Genomic DNA, 20,994 nt, shown 5'->3' with positions numbered 1-20,994 from the left:
TCCGTTCCTCCGTTCCGGAACGCCGTTACAATTTTTAGGAACGGAGGAACGGACTCGTTACATTTTAAAAAGGGTAACGGACCAAGTAACTTCCGTTACATTGGTTTTTCGTTCCTCCGTTACAAGTTAACAGTTTAGTCCGTTCCTTCGTTCCTCCGTTACTTTTCGTTGTCCGAGCGGGTTGATCTTTCAGCTAACCCACAGACATTAATGCAGCAGCGGAATAGTGGATTATTGAGCAGCCCTGACTTGAAGACGGAAGATGGCCTCAGTGTACAGTGTACTGGCCTTCCGCAATGAGCTGGCGTTGCAGTATGTGTTCGCAAAGTTCAACACGGGCGTCCCTTCAAGCGCCTCAGTAGAGCGCATGTTCTCAATGGGAAAAGATGTGCTACGTGCAAAAAGGGCTACCCTCTCAGAAAGTGGCAGCGGAACATCTTCAATTAAGGGAGAGGGGGGGGGGGGGGGCACTGCCGACTTTTTGTCCCATTCTTTCCATGCAACGCACATAGGGCTAATGTTAAAATGCCAAAATCAAAGGGGGCACGGTGCACCGGTGCCCCCCCCCGTTCCGCCGCCTATGCTCTCAGATGCCAACCTGGAACGTCTAGTGTTCGTGAAGTGCAACCGGCATCTGGCAGGGAACAAGTGATGCGCATCAGTACCACCAGACGTTTCAAGGTTTAGTGTCCAATCAGTGCCCACTGTCTTGGTAGATTTGGTGGGCATTCCGCTTTCTCGGGGTTTAGTTTGTGTCAGAATGGTCTCAAAAATGTTTGAAATACCCAACATTTTAACGTTTTTTATTTTGCTGTAACGGAGTAACGGACTAAAAGAACTTCCGTTACATTATATACAGAGGAACGGAGGAACGAGTAACGGAAGTCACGTTTTGAGGGAACGTAGGAACGAGTAACGAAGTTACAATTTTGGGGAACGGTGCCCACCTATGCATATAAGGCCTACAAGAGTGCCAGCTCCATGTAGGGGTCAGTCAAGCATAGGTCAGGGTCAAGGTCAGGTCAACCGGGTAGGCACATATCCCCGAAAATCAAAACTGATATTCGCAGCCTGTGACACATGTTTTATGGGTAATTTGGGGCGTGGAACACGATGGTGACATTCATTTTATCATATGTGTACGTGTGTGACTCAAAAAGTTCAATTTAAGAAATGCATGTATCATGGTCGTAAAGTTGTCACGAGAAATTGCCAAGATTCAGTTCAAGATTTTGGAAAATGCGGAACGATAATCAATAATCGAAGATAGCCATTTGATTGTTCATGGTATTGGCAGTCTAATGGCGTTTACGGCATGTCTGTATGTCTATTCTGTGATTTTATATGAATTTTTGAACATATGCCGTTTTTGGTCGAAAACTCAGAAATCATGACGTCACTAAAACCTCGATATCTAAAAAATTTACCAACCGATTTTTTTGAAACTTTGTCACAATACATTTCAATCGATTCCCTACGGGTACCCAAAATTTGGCGCGCCTGCGGCGCGCCGTTTTTATGCTATGGCCCGGCAAAAAAAGTGGGGGCGTTTAACGCCCCCCCCCCAGCAACTCGCGGGTTAATTTGCATACTTTAAACTTTATGTTAGCGATGGTCTGACATCATAAAACGAGCCTGGTGCAAATTTATCACGAATTTTCTGTATGTACCGTATTTTACTCGAAGAGGGCAAAAACGGTTTATCACCGCTCATTGCCAAAGAAGACTGAGGAAGATTTTGAAAATCACGTGGGCTGTATAACGGAATGGCTGCTACCAGTTAACGCCGTCAAATGTGTAAAAATACGCAACACTCCTTCAAAACTGCGATGGCCCATACCTCCAGGGGGCCCACACATCCCGGGTCTCCCCTACTGCATATCAAGTGTAGCAGCCATCAATATCTCCCGGCAGGCGGTGGGCCTCCCAGCCACCTTCCGCGCGGTGGGGGGGGGGGCATTTTTTGCCCCCCCCCCCCGTATCTCCGAAACTACTGGACGGATCCGCAAAATTCAAACGGCGTTCGATAGCCCTGTCAAATTTGTTGAAGAACCAAATTTCATTGACCTCGGGGTCACCGATGACGTCACAGGTCAGGTCAAAGATAAAATATTTCACCGTTCACGGGGCTTCTAGGGAAAGCGCTATAACACCGAGTAAAACGCATTTTGTCGAAAATTAGCGATAAGGTGTCAGTTGTCTAGTACATATGTTGCTATTAGAGGTCACTGGTCATACCAGGTCAGGTCACAGGTCAGGTCACCAAAGGTCACCAAGGGTCACCACATGAGCCCAACTTTGCTAAGGTTATGCGATGCATGTTTTATGGCCAGTTTTTCATTTCCAACTCAATGGTGTTGGTTATAAGACCATCAGTTTAGATCACTTTCTGGTGGAGGTCAGGTCAAGGTCAGGTCAAAAAAGGTCAAATTCAAAGTTGATATTTTTGCATAAAATGGATACCGATTCGATGCAGCTCGTCACGGGGAGTCTAATGGTGGTCTTTGTTTTGCTCTACGAGGTCTAAAATTGCTAAAAATTGAGCTTGAAAATTTGACGTCATCAATTTTGAGCAGTTTTTTTCGCTATAACTTGGCCAAAAAAGAGGTATCGATCTCAAATTTGGTATGTAGATAGAAGGCGGTAGGGACTATCATATATATTCCGTTTTTTTTTTCGAAATTCAAAAAAACTTTTTGTATTTTTCGGCTATTATATTCAAAAAATCTAATTTTTGATTTTTGGGGGTCAAAATCCAAAAATTCGAAAAACCGAAATAACAGTTTTGTAGCCCTCTTGATTCCACACCTTTTATGTCTGAAACGTTTTTCTGTATCTCTAAAGCTGGAGGCCTGACAGCTCTTCCCGCGAAACCTTTTTTTTGGGTCGAAAATGGCAAAAATGACATCACTCTGACGTCATTAGCGGCCAGCCTATCATAGCCTTTGGAAAAATTTTGGTCACCATGTGCGCTAGCTGCTCCCGTGATGGTACTGAAAGTTTGGTGAGGATCGGCGCAGCGGTTCTCGAGATATATTGAAAAAACTAAAGGGGGGGGGGCAAAAAAATGCCCCCCCCACCGCCTGGAAGGATATAGGTATACCTAGCTATATTGTTACGTCCCAGCAATGCTGCAGCAATGTCACTCTAATCTGGCTTTCACGAAGTGGTTTCCGCCTGACGGTTGCCTACTTGCCTATTAACCACTAAACATTGATCCCTAGCACCTACAATTCCGGCCGCCACTGAAGACCGTTACAAATACAAATAAGCGCGTGATGCGTGAGCATTTGAGCGCCTCCATTCTCCAATAGTTTTTGTTCATAAATATCTTAAAGACGGTCGCGCGAAGAGCCGTAGGCTTAGCACACCTGATAACCCCACCTGTAGTGTATTTACAACAGCGCGTCAATGTTTTAATAGTGGCCCACTCGAGATAAGGTTATTTACTATACCTACATAGCTAAAGAAAAACGTAAATCCTTCTCACTCTTGCTACACCCACTTAACCCGCGCAAGACTGGGGGCCCCCTCTCCTAGAGCCCCTTCTCGTATATTGCGTCCCGAAGAAAAATTTCTTAGCTACCTTAGGTCGGCGGGAAATGACGTCAAAGTGACGTCATGTCGGCCGATTTTGATACAAAATATTGAACTATGGCAATCACTCTCATAAGCTCAGTTTTTAAGCTAGCTTTAATTTCTTTGCATGAGGGGACTCAGATTACACATGACTATCAAACTGCTATCACGGATTTCCAAAATTTTGGAAACTTAAAAAAGTCATAGAAATACCTACTCATTTTTATTTACCCCCTATTTTTTCACTATTTTCAGTATCTTTTTAACATCATACAATATAATAAATGTTGTTCCTGAGCTCAAACTGACTATGTAGACACCTTTTTTGTTAAAAATGTCAACTTCAAAATTTGACCTTTTTGGCCCGGTGACCTGACCTTAGCTATGTTCAGATGAAAATGGCCTCAAATGACACAGACGACACTGTTTTCGAAATCTATGGCTGAAATGGAGCATGTAAAACATGTATCACGTGACCGATGCATGGTATAAAATTTTCGTGACCTAGGATGACCTGGCCCTGACCTGAAAAAGTCGAATTACAAGTTCGTTACCCTCAGGTTATCTACGGTATATTTCAAAGAGCGTGTAACAAAAAAAGAGCTTGATCGGACTTGGTAGCCGGCGGCCACGGTCTAAATTGTGAACAAGTCAAAATGTTGATAATTTTTACTTTGACCTGAAGTGTGACGTCATCGGTAACCTCAAAGTCAATAAAATTGGGCTCCGCTCGACAGTTTTTCTCAGAGCTATCAGATGCCGTTTGAATTTTGACGATCTGCCCAGTAGTTTCGGAGATAGGAGGGGGAGGGAGGCTCTGTTAGCAGCGTTATGGAAAATGCCCCAGTCATGCCCGGGTTAACGAATGATTTTGAGCCAGTTCAGTGATGAAAAAGTTGGCGAGACGCGCTAAATGTCTATCTCGGATTTTCATGATCGGTGAGCCGTTCATGAAAGTTCAAGCCGCGTGGCCTTCCTATTATAATCAGGCAATGGGAAAAATGAAATAGGAAACTTCACCTCATACAGCAATCAGCACCCTCAAACAGCAGCCGTTTGTGGGTTACCTACTGAAGCGATTGGAGTGCCCCACTCGTAGCAACAAATGGTGCCTTTGAGATCTTATGACATGAAGATTCACCAACAGATTCTTTAAAGAGCCCTTCTTTGTGCATTTTAAGTTATAACTTACGCACGAAGGGCAATGTAACACTTTTGGATATGTTCACCTAAGCATTGCAGATCGATCCATATGACATCTGACCATTGATGACCTTCAATGACTTCAGCATTGAGCTGAGCAAAAAAGACCTTAACACGTTTTAATGGAAAGCCCAGGTCGTTTATATTTATAACCTCTGTAGTCTGTCATAAAAACGAGACAAGAGACACCAGCTCTAAAGTTCAATATCTGGGTCTCAGACGAGAGACACTTCATTCAAGATATGAAGTCCGATGTCCTGATACCTGAACCTCAATGATCTGGCAGGGCAAACGTTCTCCTTTCAAGTGTCGGTAGATATGTCTGTCGGGAGACTGCACAATGCCAGGAGGCTCCTAAATTAGGTGCCTCCTAACTCACGGAATTTATATCTGTAGGTAATCATATTGGGTATAGGATCCTTAGCTAATTCTAGAATGACTATATCTACATAGGTATAGGTATATAGAAGGCCCTTTGGACGATTGCCTCACTTATTTGCCTGTGCCTATCAACAATAAATAAATCATGCTCAAATGCCCACAATGGGATATCTGCTCAAAATTAGGTATCTTCCTGTGGTGAAATCCTTCTGATATCGTCAGTTACATTAACCGAAATCTCATGAATGGCTGGGGTGTTTCGTTATACTATCAGTTGAAATAGACGGCCATGAGCATTCAAAACCGATTGACCGCCACGCCTGGCCATTCATAGTCACAGTTATGTTCGTTTGTCGCAGTTACTCATACGGATCTTATATCAGCTACTCGCATCGTTGACAGCGCTAGGACATTTGGATTTGTCGGCTTTACGATATTACGGCCATAGAGCAAGTCTGTATACCAAGATCTTCTGTCTACCACAGACCTCCGTATACCGAGGTCCTCTGGTTTCAGGTGACGAGGTCCTCTCATGAGGTCACCAAACGGCCATTTGTTTATCCCGGAGACATTGGCAATCCTGCATAGCGCTGGAGTTTCTCAGAAACCCCGTCCACATCAGTAAATACACAGTGTTTAGCTATTCGCCAGTCGTAACAGTCATATAGATGGAGTCCGATAGCTAGCTGAACGGAAAATTACCATTGCAGTTGTCAGTAGGCGATGTCCCATGACCATCCTATGACCCTCTTATCCACAGCACCCACTTATTCCTTCACCCCCCCCCCCCCATCTCACCACCCACCACTACCCCATCGGCCATCACCCTCCTGTCACCTGTCCTCCTGTCCTGTCACGGAGGTTGCGACCCTGTCACCCACCTGATGATGACCGTTACCGGAGAGGAGCTCGCGGCGCCCCGAACAAGAGTCGCACGCGGTGGGCAGCTCGGCCACCGTGAGCCGATGAGCACGCGACCCGGCGCCAGGCCCGGCGCCGTTCAGAGCCGGCTGGGAGCGGAACCGTCGCATCAGCATCGATGTGGGTCGCACGTTGAGCACGGGCAGCCGGACGGGCGGCCGTCCGGCCGGGTCTCCACCGTCCGCCTCTTGGCCCAGCATGGCGGTCCGGTAGCCGCAGAGCATGTTGTCGCAGCCGACGGCGGCCGGCGGGGAGCGGCGGCCGGCGCCGGCCGGCTCCGCACCGCTCACCGGTGGCAGCCGGGGCACCTTGCGGTCAGCGCCGCGCCGCGCCGAGGTCACCGGCGCCGGCGGACCATGGGGCACTCAGGGTAGTTACTTGGACGGACGTCCCGCACAGACGCAGATCGGTGGACGAGCCGCTCGCCGAGCTGATCCTCCAGGCAGCGCGACTTCACAGCTGAGGTCGCCTGCTCCTCTGCTTCTTTAGGCCCAATCGGAGCTCTGTGTGGAGCTGTAGCTGACGCGACTGATGGCGACGATGGGTGAGCGCTAGTGACACCTGTCCGTCCGTCGGCGATGCAGCCGGACGGCACACTGCTACTGCCACTGTCGGCGCCGCCGCCGCCGTCGGCGACGCCGCCATTCCGTATTGATCGCACCCCGCCGTCCGGCCGACCGACCCCGTCGCATGCCGATGGTCTTGGCCGTGAAGGGCCTGGGGCTGCCCCGCGCCGCCTACAGCAGGTGGCCATGGTGTCGCTGCTACAGCACCACGTCCTCCGAACTTCAGCAAACATCAGCGCTTCGTCCCGGGATACTGGTAGATGTGGTCACCTTTCCATGCTTCTATCCTCAGGATACTGAAGTCCTTCTCCTCCACGCCGCAACCCCCCTCCGGGCTGGACAGGCAACTTTATCTCATGCAGGCTGCTCCCTTGGAGCGGCACCGCTGCTCCTGAGGGAGCGCACCCCGTAGCCGGGTGCAGTGAGTGCCTTGGGGCTGGGTGGCCTGTCCTCTGGACGGGCTCAGCCCCGGCGACTCACTAGGGTGCCTGCCCAGACCAATGTCTCCCCCTAATTCCTATCATCCTTCCGGCTCTGCAATGGTCTTGTCGACCGAAAGGGCCTAACCCAAAAAAAAAAAACAAAGTAGATGTGGTATTTCATACGGCCTTGGGTGCCGCTGGTCTCCAATCAATACATACGAGTACATTCAGTTATTAATGCAATCCGCTTCCCACGCCAGTGCAAGGGGTACCCAACATGATGGCCAATGGTTGGGAAAAAGGAACATTATCAGCCATCGCCGCACGGTTTCTTCTACCTTTCACCTCCTCACTATAGAGTTCTACTTTGACAGTGCATTGTGCAGACTCTAATAAAACATGCGTGGGTAATTAACATTTGTCGCCTTTGCGGCTCGCGTTATTAAACTTGCATCTGCTTGGGAAAGAAATGCTTTATGACGATACCGGAAGCCGGAACTTAATTATCCTGACACTAATGATGACAAAGTGATGACGCAGTAGGTACTGCTTCTCGAACACATGGCCCCTCAACAAATAACCTGTAAAGAACTTTGCGAGGTGGTCGTCTGCGCAGGAGCAAGCTGAGCTGACTCGTGAATGGCTCGTGTCTTTTATCGTTTAGTAAAGGGGAGCATGGCATGTTGGCTTGGGAGAGTTGAACGATGAAACAGCGGTTACGGTTGACTCACGAGTTGACTCACTTCTTCATTCTTTTTCATGATACATAGTTGACTTACTTTTTCATTCCCAAGTTGTTCGCTGCCCCCCATAAAGAATATCCATTGCGCCCCAAAGCGGCCTGGCACCCCTACAGCTGGGCTCCCATAATCATTTTAGGAGAATGAGGTACACTCCTGTTTGCTGGAGTGTGGGGCATTCCACGATAGATCGTACCATTTTTTTCCAATTTGACACCCTCATCTCTAGGAATTTGACGAGAATTGGTCTCAGGGTAATCAGGGGCTCTGAATCCACCTGTAACAATTTCAGGCTTATCAGATAAGTATTTTTTGAGTTATGGTGTATAACATTTTTTGGATCTTGCTTTGCAGCGCTAAGTTTGGCGGGCTGTAACTCTAAGACGGATTATTTAAATGCCAAATGTTATATAACATTGAACTTGCAATGAAACAGAGATTAATATGTATTTTTGAAATTTCGAAAAATACGCTATTTTTGATATATGACATATCGAGTTTTCTTTCATTTGTATTTTTTGACTTTGGGACCAATTTTTTTTTGAATTTTTATTTCTTTGAAAAAATATTTGGCTCATTGTTAAGAAGTATGCAAAAAAATAGGAAGGTGTTCTTTCTATAAATGTATTTATTTTACGTCACGATAACGGTTTCGATTAGTGATTTCGGGAGGGGAGCTTACAAATGGCGTGGTAAAGCTGCCTAGTGACATCACGGGTTACTGAAATTTCAATTCAAGTCTGAGTCATCTGAAAAAAGTGAAACGAGGGTTCATTCAACCCTCTTTCCTATAAGCGCGAGGGTGAAAAAGGCTGTTTGGTTCTGACATTGTTTTGGACGCCAATGACCATAGCTGTCCGAGATGAAAGCTACAGGACGCATACATGGTGTCCTCCAGAGGTCTCACAACTTGTATATCTGGGAATTTTTCAAGGTTACATGAGGTCAGGTCGGTCACGTGACATCACTGTTATAAATCAATGGGGAAATATAAAAACTGTTATTTTGGCGCCGAGAATGATCTAAAACTATCCCACGTACATGGTATCGTGATTTCATGCACTCCTTGCAAAGTCCAATGCTTTACTTTTGCATTGTTAACCTTGCGTGACGTCATTTATGACGTCACTAGGGTCGTACGAGTTTTTCGTCAATAACTCCCGATCAAATGGAGCTAGAGAGTCGGGAAAGCCACCAATGGACTCGGGAAGACCTTCCGAATCGAATGATATGCCATATGATACCCTTTGCCCAGCTTCGTGACCTGAGGGGCTCTGACCTGACCTTGACCCGAGGTCAACTACTTAAGTTGACCTCACCCTAGCAAAAAGTATACCATTCGATGCACCTGAGCTAGGCGAACACAATAATGCCAAAATCGCGGCTCTGCGGCCATTTTTTGCGAAGTTATTTACTAAAAACCGAACCCGTAACTTCAGTCACGTGACCTGACCTCAGACGCTACCGGTTAACCTGAGACCTTAAAATCGGGTAGCAATCGCTGCGACTTGTAACGGCACACACGCTCGTTTTTTCCGCGAGGCTCTAGCTCTATTAGAAGCGAAACGGCGTGCTGGGGTCGTATCAACCCCTCCGAAACCCATTTTGTTTGCGGGAAAATGAGGAACTTATAGAAAGAACACCTTTCTAATTTTTTGCATGTCGATTTGCAATGACATGAAGATTATTTTGAAAAAAATAAAAATGTGAAAAATTTTGGTCCCAAAAGTCATTAGCCCGCGCCCCACTGGGGGGGGGGCTATTTATAGCCCCCCTCCCATTTTTCTGCAATAACTTCCAAACCGCTTGACGTATCAACGCCAAACTTTCAGTACCTTTGGAGGCATCAATTTGACACCTTGTGTCAAAATTTGAACGTCGTACCTACCATAGGTCGGCCGGAAATGACGTCAGAGTGACGTCATGTTCGGCCGATTTCGACGCAAAACATTGAACCACGGCAATCGCTCCCAAGAGCTCAGTTTTTAAGCTAGATCCAATTTCTTTGCATGAGAGGACTCAGAATAGACTGCGCTATCAAACTGCTATCTCGGATTTTCGGAATTTTGAAAATTTCGAAAATTTTATATAATAAAATTCAAAATGTATATTTTTACATTTTTTTCAAAAAAATTTTGACTTTCCGAAAAAAACCGGAATATATGTGATAGAACGCATTATTATGACTAACTCTAGCAAGTTTTAGCTAAATATCTTCAAAAATGGCCAAGTTATACGCATTATTGCAAAAAATTAACAATTATTGATTTTTCAAATCAATTTTTCAGCACAAATTTGACATCGTACGCCAATATAAATAGCACCATCGTGTTGCTGAGCTCAAACTGCATCCAATAGACACCTTTTTTGTTGAAAAATTTTAACTTCAAAATTTGACCTTTTTTGACCTGAAAGTGACCTGACCTAAGCTAAATATGACTCAAAATGACCTCGAATGACACAGACGGCATCAAATTCGAAATGTTTGGCCTAAATGGACCATAAAACATGTGTCACGTGACCGACGGATGATATAATATTTTCGTGACCTGTGATGACCTGACCTTGACCTGAAAATCAAAGTACAAGCTTGGTACCCTCAGAGTATCTAGAGCATCTGTTCACGAGTATGTGAACCAAAAATGAGCCTGATCTGACTTGTAAGACGGCGGCCAGAGCCCAAAACGTGAAGAAGCCAAAATGCTAATAATTTTTACTTTGACCTGACCTGTGACGTCATCGGTGACCTCGAGGTCAATGAAATTAGGTTTCGCTCGACAGTTTTTCCGGGGCTATCAGACGCCGTTTGAATTTTGACGATCGGCCCAGTAGTTTCGGAGTTAGGAGGGGGGCTATGAATAGCCCCCCCCCCCCAGTAGGGCGTGTTATACGCAGACCCCAGTGGGGCGCGGGTTAGAGGCAAATGAAAAAAGATTAAGGTTTTTGCTCAACAATGAAATTTTTTCTTTGGAATTTTTAAATAGTAATATTAATTTTTGATTCATCGCAAGCTTAGTGTTGTTACGGAGCGAGCGAAGCGAGCGGATACGTAGAATAACGGAAATTTCTGAGTATGAGCGGCCGGCCGGCCGGCCGGCCGTGCGGACGCTTTTGCGAGGCTTATATCTCAGCAACCACTTGACCGATTTACATGCGGTAATTTTTGTAGGGTAGCTTCATTCCTTCTACCAAGTATTGGACTATTCCCGATGCATGTGGGTGACCCCTTATGCACGTGCCACGTGCAAAACGAAGAGGTGTCAGTTTTGTAATTGTTGCAATATCTCGGTAACTACTTGGCCGATTGCGCTGAAAGTTGGCATGTAGGTAGGCACCCACTAGGCACTGCATATACAGGGTGATCGAAAAAAAGTGTCACCCCTAATTTAAAAGCCATCTAACTCGCGATTGGTTGGTCGTACGACTTTGCGCCAGGCAGCAATGGAAAGAGCATACAATTTCCTTTCGAATGGATGTAAATATGCATGGTTTATGCCGCAAACGAATATGTAGCTATTCAAAAAGTATGTTAAGGACGCAATTTGGCGTGTTCAAAAGTTTGGTTGTGCAAATTTGTACTTTTGACAGATTTTTTGATCTGACAGCTCACGTGACAGCTCACGTGAGCATTTTTCTTAACTGTTCCATGGTTACCGCTGCATAAAATTGATAATCCGGGAGTGCAGGTTGTCGCAATGTTTCGCTAGTTACCGGCGAATTTGTGAATAATGAGGCCGCATGTTTGCGAGAAAGTTCGAGTGAAGTGAAGTTCAGGGAGCTTCGAGTGAAGACGAGTCTAAGATCAGCTGAGAAACAGTCTGCAGTGAACAACATACACTCCATGTGTAATGTGTAAGGTGTGTGTCATGTTGAGTTACGATACTCATTGTTCTCGTTCAGCGGTGTCCGATCCCGTTCGGTGAATTTCGTTTCACGTGAAAGCCGCACATTGACTGGTTTTTGAGCCCATGGGGACATGATTTGGAATAGAAAACAATCATGAATACATTCAATTGAAAATAAATTGCCTGCTCTTTCCGATGCTGCCTGGCGCGAAATCATCCGACCTACCAGTCGCGAGTTATGTAGATTTTAAGTTAGGGGTGACACTTTTTTTTCGATCACCCTGTACATGTGCCAGAGTTGGGGTGCTGCTGCACGTGCGCACGTGCAGGGGTCGTTTCCAGATCTCGAGAACGGCTCGACCGATTGCGCTCAAATTTGGTACACAGTTAGGGACCGGTTAGTAGGGTGCCGTGCACAAGTCAGTTGGGACCCATTTTGCACGTCCGCACGTGCAGGGTGCCGCTTCCAGATCTCGAGAACGGCTGGGCCGATTGTGCCCAAATTTGGCACATCGCTAGAGACCGGTTAGTAGGGTGCCGTGCACAAGTCAGTTGGAAGTACCCCCTCGCAATTTCGCACGTGCAAGGCCCACCCTCTCGCTCGCTCCGTTAGTCGCCCCAAAAGGCGTTATACTGGTTTACTTTTTGTTGGTTGCTTAACCCGTTCTTGAGTTATAGGCCATCAAACTCACCGTTACATACCGAAGTTAAAAAAATGTGATGCAATATAACTCAAAAAGTTTTGATCTGAGAAGTCTGATATTTTGCCAGGCGTCTTTGGGGCCTATGATTACCCCTAGGACCGATTTTCATTAAAATCTGAGAGATGAGGGTGACGGGCCTGGTACGATCTATCGTGGAGCAACCACTTGACCGATTTACATGCGGTAATTGCGCTGAAAGTTGGCATGTAGGTAGGCACCCACTAGGCATCGTCACAAGGCTGAATCAAGTAAGATTCAGCATCGGCACATTCTCTTTATTATTATTATACATAAAACACACCGGAGCAGGCACATGGCGGAGGTCGTTCTTACCGAATGAAGCAGGGAGTCAGAGGATTCAGCTTCCTCCCACTGCAAAACAAAATATGCAACACCCCTTCCCTTTTCAACCTCACTACATTTGCCGTGCTCAAGGCACCGTGCTTACCTTTTTGGCTCGATGTATCTCATGATCTGACTTGGCTCGACTCAGCATCGGCATTTCATTCCATCGGGTGGGACGATAACTGAAAAGAAGTCGCAGCAATATTAGTCTGCAATCACCCGGGTTGACACGCCAAATATCGTCACAAATATCGTCATATTTCCTTTATATCTAGTTATGCGGTCACCAATGGGGGTAAAGACATGTGCCCGATCAGTAGGGAGCATTTGTGTTTGTGTGTAATGTGTGCATATCGTTTGGGTAAGTGTTTATGCAGAGTAGACGTGAATGGGCTCCACAATTATGTGAATCATGTATTCGGCAGCTCAATGACAATAGCTCGACGGGGACCTCTATTGTATCGGTGATACCTCATGATAGCATTGACAGGGGCATGATTGAAAGGGAGCAACTACAAAAGGTGAGACAGCCAGCCGAGTGTTGGGGTCCATTCTCTATTTCTTTCTATTCATTAGAAAGAAATGGAGCGTAATGCTAAAAATCGGATCCTTAACCCGCGCCCCGCTGGGCTATTCAGCCATACGCGCCCTGCTGGGAGGGGGGGGGGGGGCAGACTCTGCCCCCCTGTCTAACTTCCGAACCGATGGTCGTATAGAAAGACGGGGAAAACGGCAATCGAAAGCTCTCAACAAGCCGGATCTAAAGAGCCCAATTTTTTTTGCTTAAGTAGGTCAGAGGTCAGGTCAATGTCAGGTTAAGGGTACAAAATGCAAGTTTCTACAGCATCGGCCTTGCACCGTAGTTGCCGAAGAATGAAAGGAGACTGATTGCCCAAAACGTGTTCTTAGGCTACTAAGACAATATTCGTTGCATAAAATATCATTCAAATGTCAAGGTCAAGGTCAGGTCAGGTCAGGTCAGCTCAGGTCACCAAAAACAAAATATAGAAAAGGTCATGTGCGACACATGTTTTATGGGTCATTTTATTCATAGAATTCAATAGGCACACTCAATAAGTGATATGGACCACATCTGGATGAACTTCAGGTCGAGGTCAGGTCAAGGTCAGGTCAAGTGAGGTCAAATTTTGAAGTTGGTTGTTAAGGCCTAAAAAGGTGTCTATCTGATGCATTTTTTACGGCGAATCGAATGGTGCTATTTTTGTTTCCGTACCTACGAGGTCTAGAACTTCCAAAAAAATCATTTTTCAAAAATTTTGTGTGTTGTGACTTCATAAAATTCTGAATAACTCCCACATCTTTGAAACGATTTTTCTAAAAATTGGTACCTATCTAGGTGCGCATAGGTCTAGGTGCACTTCTCTGACATATGAATATATTCCGTTTTTTTAATACACACAAAATTTTGGATTTGATAATTATTTTCCCAAAAAAGTCGTTTTTTTAGAGAAAAAAAAAATTGGACCAAAATCCAAACTTTTCAAAAACCGAGATAGCCATTTGATAGACAAAGTAGAATCACGTAAAACCTTTTTGTTATGTCTTGATTCCTTTAAAAATGAAGATGTTAGCGGCGTTTGAAATTTTGCCGTTTTTGAGGCGAAAATGGCGAAAATGACGTCACTAAAACGTCATTTTCTAAAAAAAAAAAAATCCGACGGATTTCGCTCAAATTTTTCAGGGAACGTGTCAAATTGATGTATGATAAGGTAATAAAAGTTTGACGTCGCTGGCTTAACGCGTTTAGAAGTTTCTGGCAAAAACGGGAGGGGGCAGATTCTGCTCCCCTCCCCCAGCGGGGCGCGGGTTAAGGGGGAGAAGGTTTAAAGGTAGCTATCACCTAGGGTTGCACTAATTGCTTATATGCCTGCTTTGTCATATTATCAGAGAGAATCATCGATTAAAACACTGAAATAAATTCATAAAATAAAGATATTTGCTCTAAAAGAGATTAGGTGCAGATTTGGTCAAATTAGGTGCACTCGCCGGATAGACCGTCGTGAAAACGGCTATAGTATCCACCCATTGGGGGTAGTGTGGAAAGAGGCCGAGGGTAACTGGTCGTAAAACTCACCATTGGTCACTGGGAAGTGTTTCTCTCCCGCTGGTGGTAATGTTACCCGCTGGGGGTAGTGTTACTCACCCGCTGGGGATAGTGTTACTCACCAGTAAAACGCCTTTTGGGCGAAGAACGAGCGAGCGAGATAGTGAGCCCTGCACGTGCGGAAGGGCGAGAGGGTGCTTCCAACGGGCTTGTGCAAAGCATCCTTCTAACCGGTCGCTAGCGGTGTGCCAAATTTGAACGCAATCGGCCCAGCCGTTCCTGAGATCTGGAAGCGGCATTCTGCACGTGCGCACGTGCAAACGGGGTCCAAAATGACTTTTGCACGGCACCCTACTAACTGGTCCCCAACCGTGTACCAAATTTGAGCGCAATCGGCCCAGCCGTTCTCGAGATCTGGAAACGCCCCCTGCACGTGCGCACGTGCAGTAGCACCCTAACCGCAACACATGGGAATGCATTGCCTGGTGGGTGCCTACCTGTATGCCAAGTTTCAGCGAAATCGCCCCAGTAATTACCGAGCTACTGAAATGGGAACAAATTTGGCACCTCTTATTGTTGTATTTTGCACGTGCAGTGGGGGTCACTCACATAGATGAAGAGTATCCGACCTTTGGTAGAAGGGATGCAGCTACCCTATAAAAATGACCGCAAGACAATCGCTCAAGCCGCTGCTGAGATATGGGCCTCTCAAAATCATTACTTTTGCAAAACTGCTTGAACACCCTTGACTTTTCACGTGGCACGTGCCACGGCGGTCACTGAGATGTATCAAAAGTAGTCAATTACGGGGTAGAAGGGATGGGGCTACCCAACAAAAAAGACCGCAGGCCAATCGGTCCAGCGGTTGCTGAGATATAAGCCTCTCAAAAGCGTTACAGGCCGGGCCGGGCCGGGCCGGGCCGCTCATACTGAGATTTTTCCGTTATATTGAAAAGACTCACTTCGCTCGCTGCGCTCGCTCGCTCGTAATAAGTATCCCGCTGATGATAATATTATTCAGTATTCACCCGCTGAGGGTAGTGCTACTCACCCGCTGGGGGTGGTGGGGAAGGAGGCCGAGTACAGCTCTTGCTGTCACTGAGGGTAGTCTCACCCGCTGGTGCCGCTGGTACAGTCGTGTACAGGTTGATGGTCCCCTACTCTTTATCCACCGGGCTCCTATGGCTCAGCATTGGCAGCAGCCGCCTGGTACCGGTAGGCTGTGCCGCATGACCCGAGAGTGAAGCGGCACAGCCTACCCACACTGTATGACACCGGCTCGGGTCGCCTGGTAGAGCGATTTGACCGGACGCTGCGTTACACCGGCTGGGGGAGGGGGGGGGGGGGGTAAGGGTCAGGCCTGTCTATTTGGCTCGGCTCGGTGGATGAGGCGGGCTGGAGTGTGGTGTGGGGCGGGGGTGATGTGGGGAGGGAGTGAGCGAACCTGGGGCTGGGTGTGTGTGGTCACTTGTCGCATAGAACCGATCGTAATCCACGCTCCAAAAATTCGTTTTAGAGATATTCACAAAACCCAGGGGGGTTCAAACACCCATCTCCCAAGTGGGGTGCGGAAGGACAGGTAAGGGTCCATACGGTCTCCTCATGCATTGCAGCAAAGAAAGAAAACAGACCTGTCACCAAATAATGTTTCTGAAAAGTGGACTAATTGCATAGCCTCGGACACAGAAATAAACACCCAGCACGCGAAGCGTGTCGAACCGGGCCTCTCACTACCGGTCAGTTTGACAGTCTAGCACTCCTACGCTGAGCTACACCGGATGGTGGCCATCGGCCGGGGCAAAGTCCGGCCGGGCGGGCGGCGGGGCCGGGAGGTCGGCAGCAAAGTCAATGAATGTTTTTGTGGTCTCGGGTGCCGGTCGCTCTAGCTTGGTGGAATGATGATGGATCATTGGCAAAACTTTCAACGTGGAGTCCCGGTTCGAGCCTTATCGGGGCTACGGCTACTTTTCCGAGTTAGGATCTGGTTTGATTTTAGTGGTTGCGAGCCATTTATACGGTTTTATATCTACATGTCGATTGTCGATTGATTGATTGATTCATTCATTCGTTCATTTAATACATATCGACATTTAGCATACGAATTGACATCCAGGATCAATCCGATCAATCTACCATTTTCATAAGCGAATTGCCTAAATATCATGCATATATGTGGCACAAGAGCTATGGTTGCCTCGATACCATGCCAAATCACGTTTTGCACAATGCACAAGTAAATTATATTCGCTGGGTCTGCCGTGCATTGTGCTTAGCAAAAACAGGAATGCAATGACGCAAAATGTGCAATGCAGCAAGTGACCACACACACCCGCCCAGCCCCCATGGTCCACCAACACGCCCCACACCACTCGCCAGCCCACGCCAACCACCGAGACGAGCCCCTCCCCCCGCGCTGGTCTGACGCGACAGCTGGTCTACAAAGCGCTCCACCCGGCGACCCGAGCCGATGTCAAACGGCGTGGGTAGACTGTGCCGCTTCACTCTCGGGTCATGCGGCACAGCCTACTGGTACCAGGCGGCTGCTATCAATGCTGAGCCATAGGAACCCGGTGGATAAAGAGTAGGGGACCATCAACCTGTACACGACTGTACTTACCCGCTGAGGATAGTGTTACTCATTATTATCCCGCTGATGGTAGTGTTACTCACCCGCTGGGGGTGGTGGGGAAGGAGGCTGAGTAGAGCTCCTGGGTACGCTGGTGACGCTGCAGTGCGTCCGAAAAGAGCACGTGCCGTTCGGCCGTGAACCTCCCCCCGGAGCCGGCGCTGGTCGGACCACGACCCTGCATGATCCAGTCGACATCGGCCCCTGCCGTCAGACCACGACAGGCTACCGTCAGCTAACGGGAAGCAGCAGGGGTAAACAAACAATAAATCACATAACGGATCACGGCAGCAGCCCGCATGTGGCCGTATTTACCGGCGACCGCTACGCTAGGAAGGCCAACAGCCACTGGCTACGGATTTTATTTCGGTGTCCGAAAACAGCCGTATAATTTCATAAATGATGGCTTTCAGCAAGCAAGCCAGCATTACGTTATAAACAGAGAATGAAAACGGAAATAGCTGAGGCCTGAACATCCCTCGGAGCTAGCGCAGCACTTACCGCTGGGAGGCCGGCGCAGAGAGCTGCGCGGTCCGTTGGGGCCGGGCAGCTGCAGAGAATATTCCACCAGACCGTCCTCTGTCAGCCGCGGCAGCTGCTTCCGCTGCAGACGCACCGACACGGCGCCGCTGACACCCGCGTGGCCGGCCCGCTCCAGGCGCTGGCAGGCCTCGGTGAGCGCCCCGCTGCCAGCCGAGCCTGCCAGCTGACCCAGCAGGGCCACGCACTCGAGCGCCGCCTGCCGCACGCGCCGCTTCTCATCAGCCAGAGTAGGCGCCACGTGCTCCGCCAGCCGCGTCAGGTTGAACGAGCTCGCCGGAAACGTCAGCAGCGCATAGATGATGACGTTGAGCACGTGCTCGCGCACAGAGGCGTCTCGGTGCGTCAGATGCACGCGCAGCAGGGTAAGCACCGGCTCGGCGCCCAGCTGACGCATCAGGTGGCGCCAGACGCGGTAGCACTCAGTGCGCACCACCAGCCGGCCGCTGCCGAGCTGGCCGACCAGCGCGTCCACTACCTGTCTGAGCAGGGGGCTGAGCGCGAGCTGCAGCCGGTCGGCCAGCACCCGGTACATCTCCAGCGCCGACAGCGTCACCTTGAAGTTGTCCGAGCCGAGCAGCGAGCCGATCAGGTGCAGCAGCTGCGGCAGGTGCCGCTCCAGCGCCGCCGGCTCCACGGTCTCACGCAGCACGCGCAGCAGCTCCTCGGAGCCCTCTGCGCCGCTCCGCCAGCTCTCCTGCGGCGACAGAACGGCAGCCGTTAGCGAGAGATGTGAAAAAACGCGAGGCATTGGAACATTTAATAGCCGTTTACAGTGGCCTTCATCCCGCCAAAACATATTTACGGCACTTGGCATGAAAAGACCCTGTGTGTACTGTGTATGCGAGTGTGTGGCTGGGGGCGTTTTTGACCACTTTTCAGGTTTTTTTTGTGTGTGTACCTTTATGTGTTACGTGTGTGGACACAGTAGTGCGTTGCGACGCGAGATACTTGGTATAACAGTTATACCAGCACCAGGTATGTACGTATAGGTACTGCATTCCGTGCGCAACTGCCACAGATAAAAAAATACTCTATAAAAGGAAAGCCGAGTCGATCCTACCCCTACAAATATTACGAACGAATATGGTGAGCTTTACTGTTCGAGAAGACAGTGCACACATCCAGAAATGCCAGAGCCGGGGACCTAATGCATGGGACTATACTCGTAAAGAGGTTAGTTGAGCTTCACTACTCGGCCACTATAATTCCTTATTTTTAGTTCTCCTGAGCATCAGAATCGTTGCTTAAATTAAAATGGATCCCGCATTCGTGACGAAAACCTAGAAAGTAACCCTAGTGCCAGTGCCAGTCTAGCGCCTTAATACTTACAGCAGATAATTCACAACACCCGTATTGTGTCGAGTTCATCCATGACTCACCTATACCTTTATGTCATAACATATGACATATGTGCAGTGTGCACATAGCGTCAGCTTTGCCCTTTACAACTTTCCAAAAAGCATTCCATTCGTAGCGTTGTGAATGAAATAAAGATAACACGTTGGGACCCTGTATTGGGTTGGGGCATTTCCTTGATGTCTGCCTTGCATACCGATTTCTTCCTCAATATAGGTATTCCCCAAAATCAACAGCCGATTTTTACAATAAAAGCTTTAGCTCCGAGGCAAATCAAGGTTTATTAACATCACATAGGTAGTAGAGAAGTATATGCTATTAGGTACATTACATGGCTCGTATGTTAATTTTGGTTGTGTAATAACTTTGACTGTTAACCACCACAGTTTTCCCTTTTAATTTTCTTTTGAGGGACTGAACATTTGAAACGACAGCATGTTAACGGGCAATTGCGTGTTTGAATCCTTTTCAACTTTCTTCTGAACAGCGACAATATTTAACATTTATTAGCGGGTTGGGGTGGGCCATGTAATAAAATGAATACTGTACCGGGTAGGGGCGATGACGCCACTGTAGGCCTTGGGCGCGAATACCTCAACCAGCATTATTAAAGCATGTTTCGGTCTTCACCCTCGGGCTACAGTGACGTCACATTGCGCAATAATTTTTAGTCGTGCCCGCTACCGGCGCTTCCCCATGTAGTATATTCATATATTAGTACAATTACACGAGAAGTAGGCCGTGCAACTTTTATTTATGCGATAAGTAGCCAGTAGGTAGGTGACGGCCCAATTATATTGAGTGCTTCATTTTCGAAACTGTTGATAAAGTACCCACTTTTTCTAAGTTATTAATCTAATCATCTTAAGTGTCTTATGAACCTGTTGATTCGATATTGTTTGAAAAACCGTCTCTCGGCTTTAACGTAAATGTTAACCTTCCGTAACTTCTAAGCCACTAATCCAGTTTCCAAACAAGCTGGGACCGCTGAGGCCGGTCCGTACCGCGCGAGGCCTCACTGTGAAATGCAGTGGGAGGCCCGTGGGAGGCCCTGGGGATGCGTGGCCCGTGGGATGCAGGGAACGCCCGGTGGGAGCCGAGCGGGCAGCTCCGGTCTTGGTCTTGGTCTTGGGTTAGGGCGCACAGCCTCGTCGGGCTCAGGCGTCCGTTGATTGCCCTCCAAGGATGAGGAATACCCTGGTGTTCATCCCCAAGCAGCACCTCCGCTTATCGGGATGGCTGCTCTGGTAGCACGGACAAAGGGTTCGAGGATATGACATTGTTCTGGATCCGTGGGGTGTGCGATAATGTAAGAAAGACTCACTTTCGAAGGTAAAACTATAAGGACATCATTCAGCATAGCCATGATGGGAGAATATACGTTGCCCACTGATGGGGTGAATCCGGCTGACTTACCGATAGATCTGTATCGGTGTCCGTCTCCCCACATGCGCCAGATTCTTCGAAGATCATTTGGTTCTGCATTATCTTGCGATAGACAACAGATTCTCTTAGATTCAGCCTTGAAAATTATCGATGCTGAATAGCAGGCGAGATCTCTCGTGTCGACAAAATTAATTATAATTGCTTCAATGTCTTCTCGCCGACATTTGCTGCTGTTTTTTCTGATATTTGTTTGTGACAGGCAGCATGCTCATGCGACTATCGACTCTTGTGGTTACTTGTTCAATGTTCAGG

General features: G+C 47.8%; 1 protein-coding gene across 1 annotated transcript in view; it reads right to left on the bottom strand.

Moving 5' to 3' along the window:
• The window catches only part of LOC122370926 (TOG array regulator of axonemal microtubules protein 1-like), a 49,500-nt gene extending 28,838 nt beyond the window's left edge, over positions 1-20,662 (bottom strand). Inside the window, exons 1-4 of the mRNA XM_043346874.1 lie at positions 20,621-20,662; positions 17,899-18,634; positions 17,442-17,601; positions 12,810-12,888 (exon numbers count right to left, since the gene is read on the bottom strand). Coding sequence (XP_043202809.1) covers positions 12,810-12,888; positions 17,442-17,601; positions 17,899-18,634; positions 20,621-20,662 — 1,017 coding nt within the window. The remainder of the gene's footprint in view (positions 1-12,809; positions 12,889-17,441; positions 17,602-17,898; positions 18,635-20,620) is intronic.
• Between the last annotated feature and the right edge of the window lie 332 nt (positions 20,663-20,994).

Source organism: Amphibalanus amphitrite, unplaced genomic scaffold (genome assembly GCF_019059575.1).
Source record: "Amphibalanus amphitrite isolate SeventyFive unplaced genomic scaffold, NRLGWU_Aamphi_draft 001185F_arrow, whole genome shotgun sequence".
Classification (NCBI taxonomy): domain Eukaryota; kingdom Metazoa; phylum Arthropoda; class Thecostraca; order Balanomorpha; family Balanidae; genus Amphibalanus; species Amphibalanus amphitrite.
Note: the sequence above shows the minus strand (reverse complement) of the source record. Positions and strands in the feature narration are given on the sequence as shown.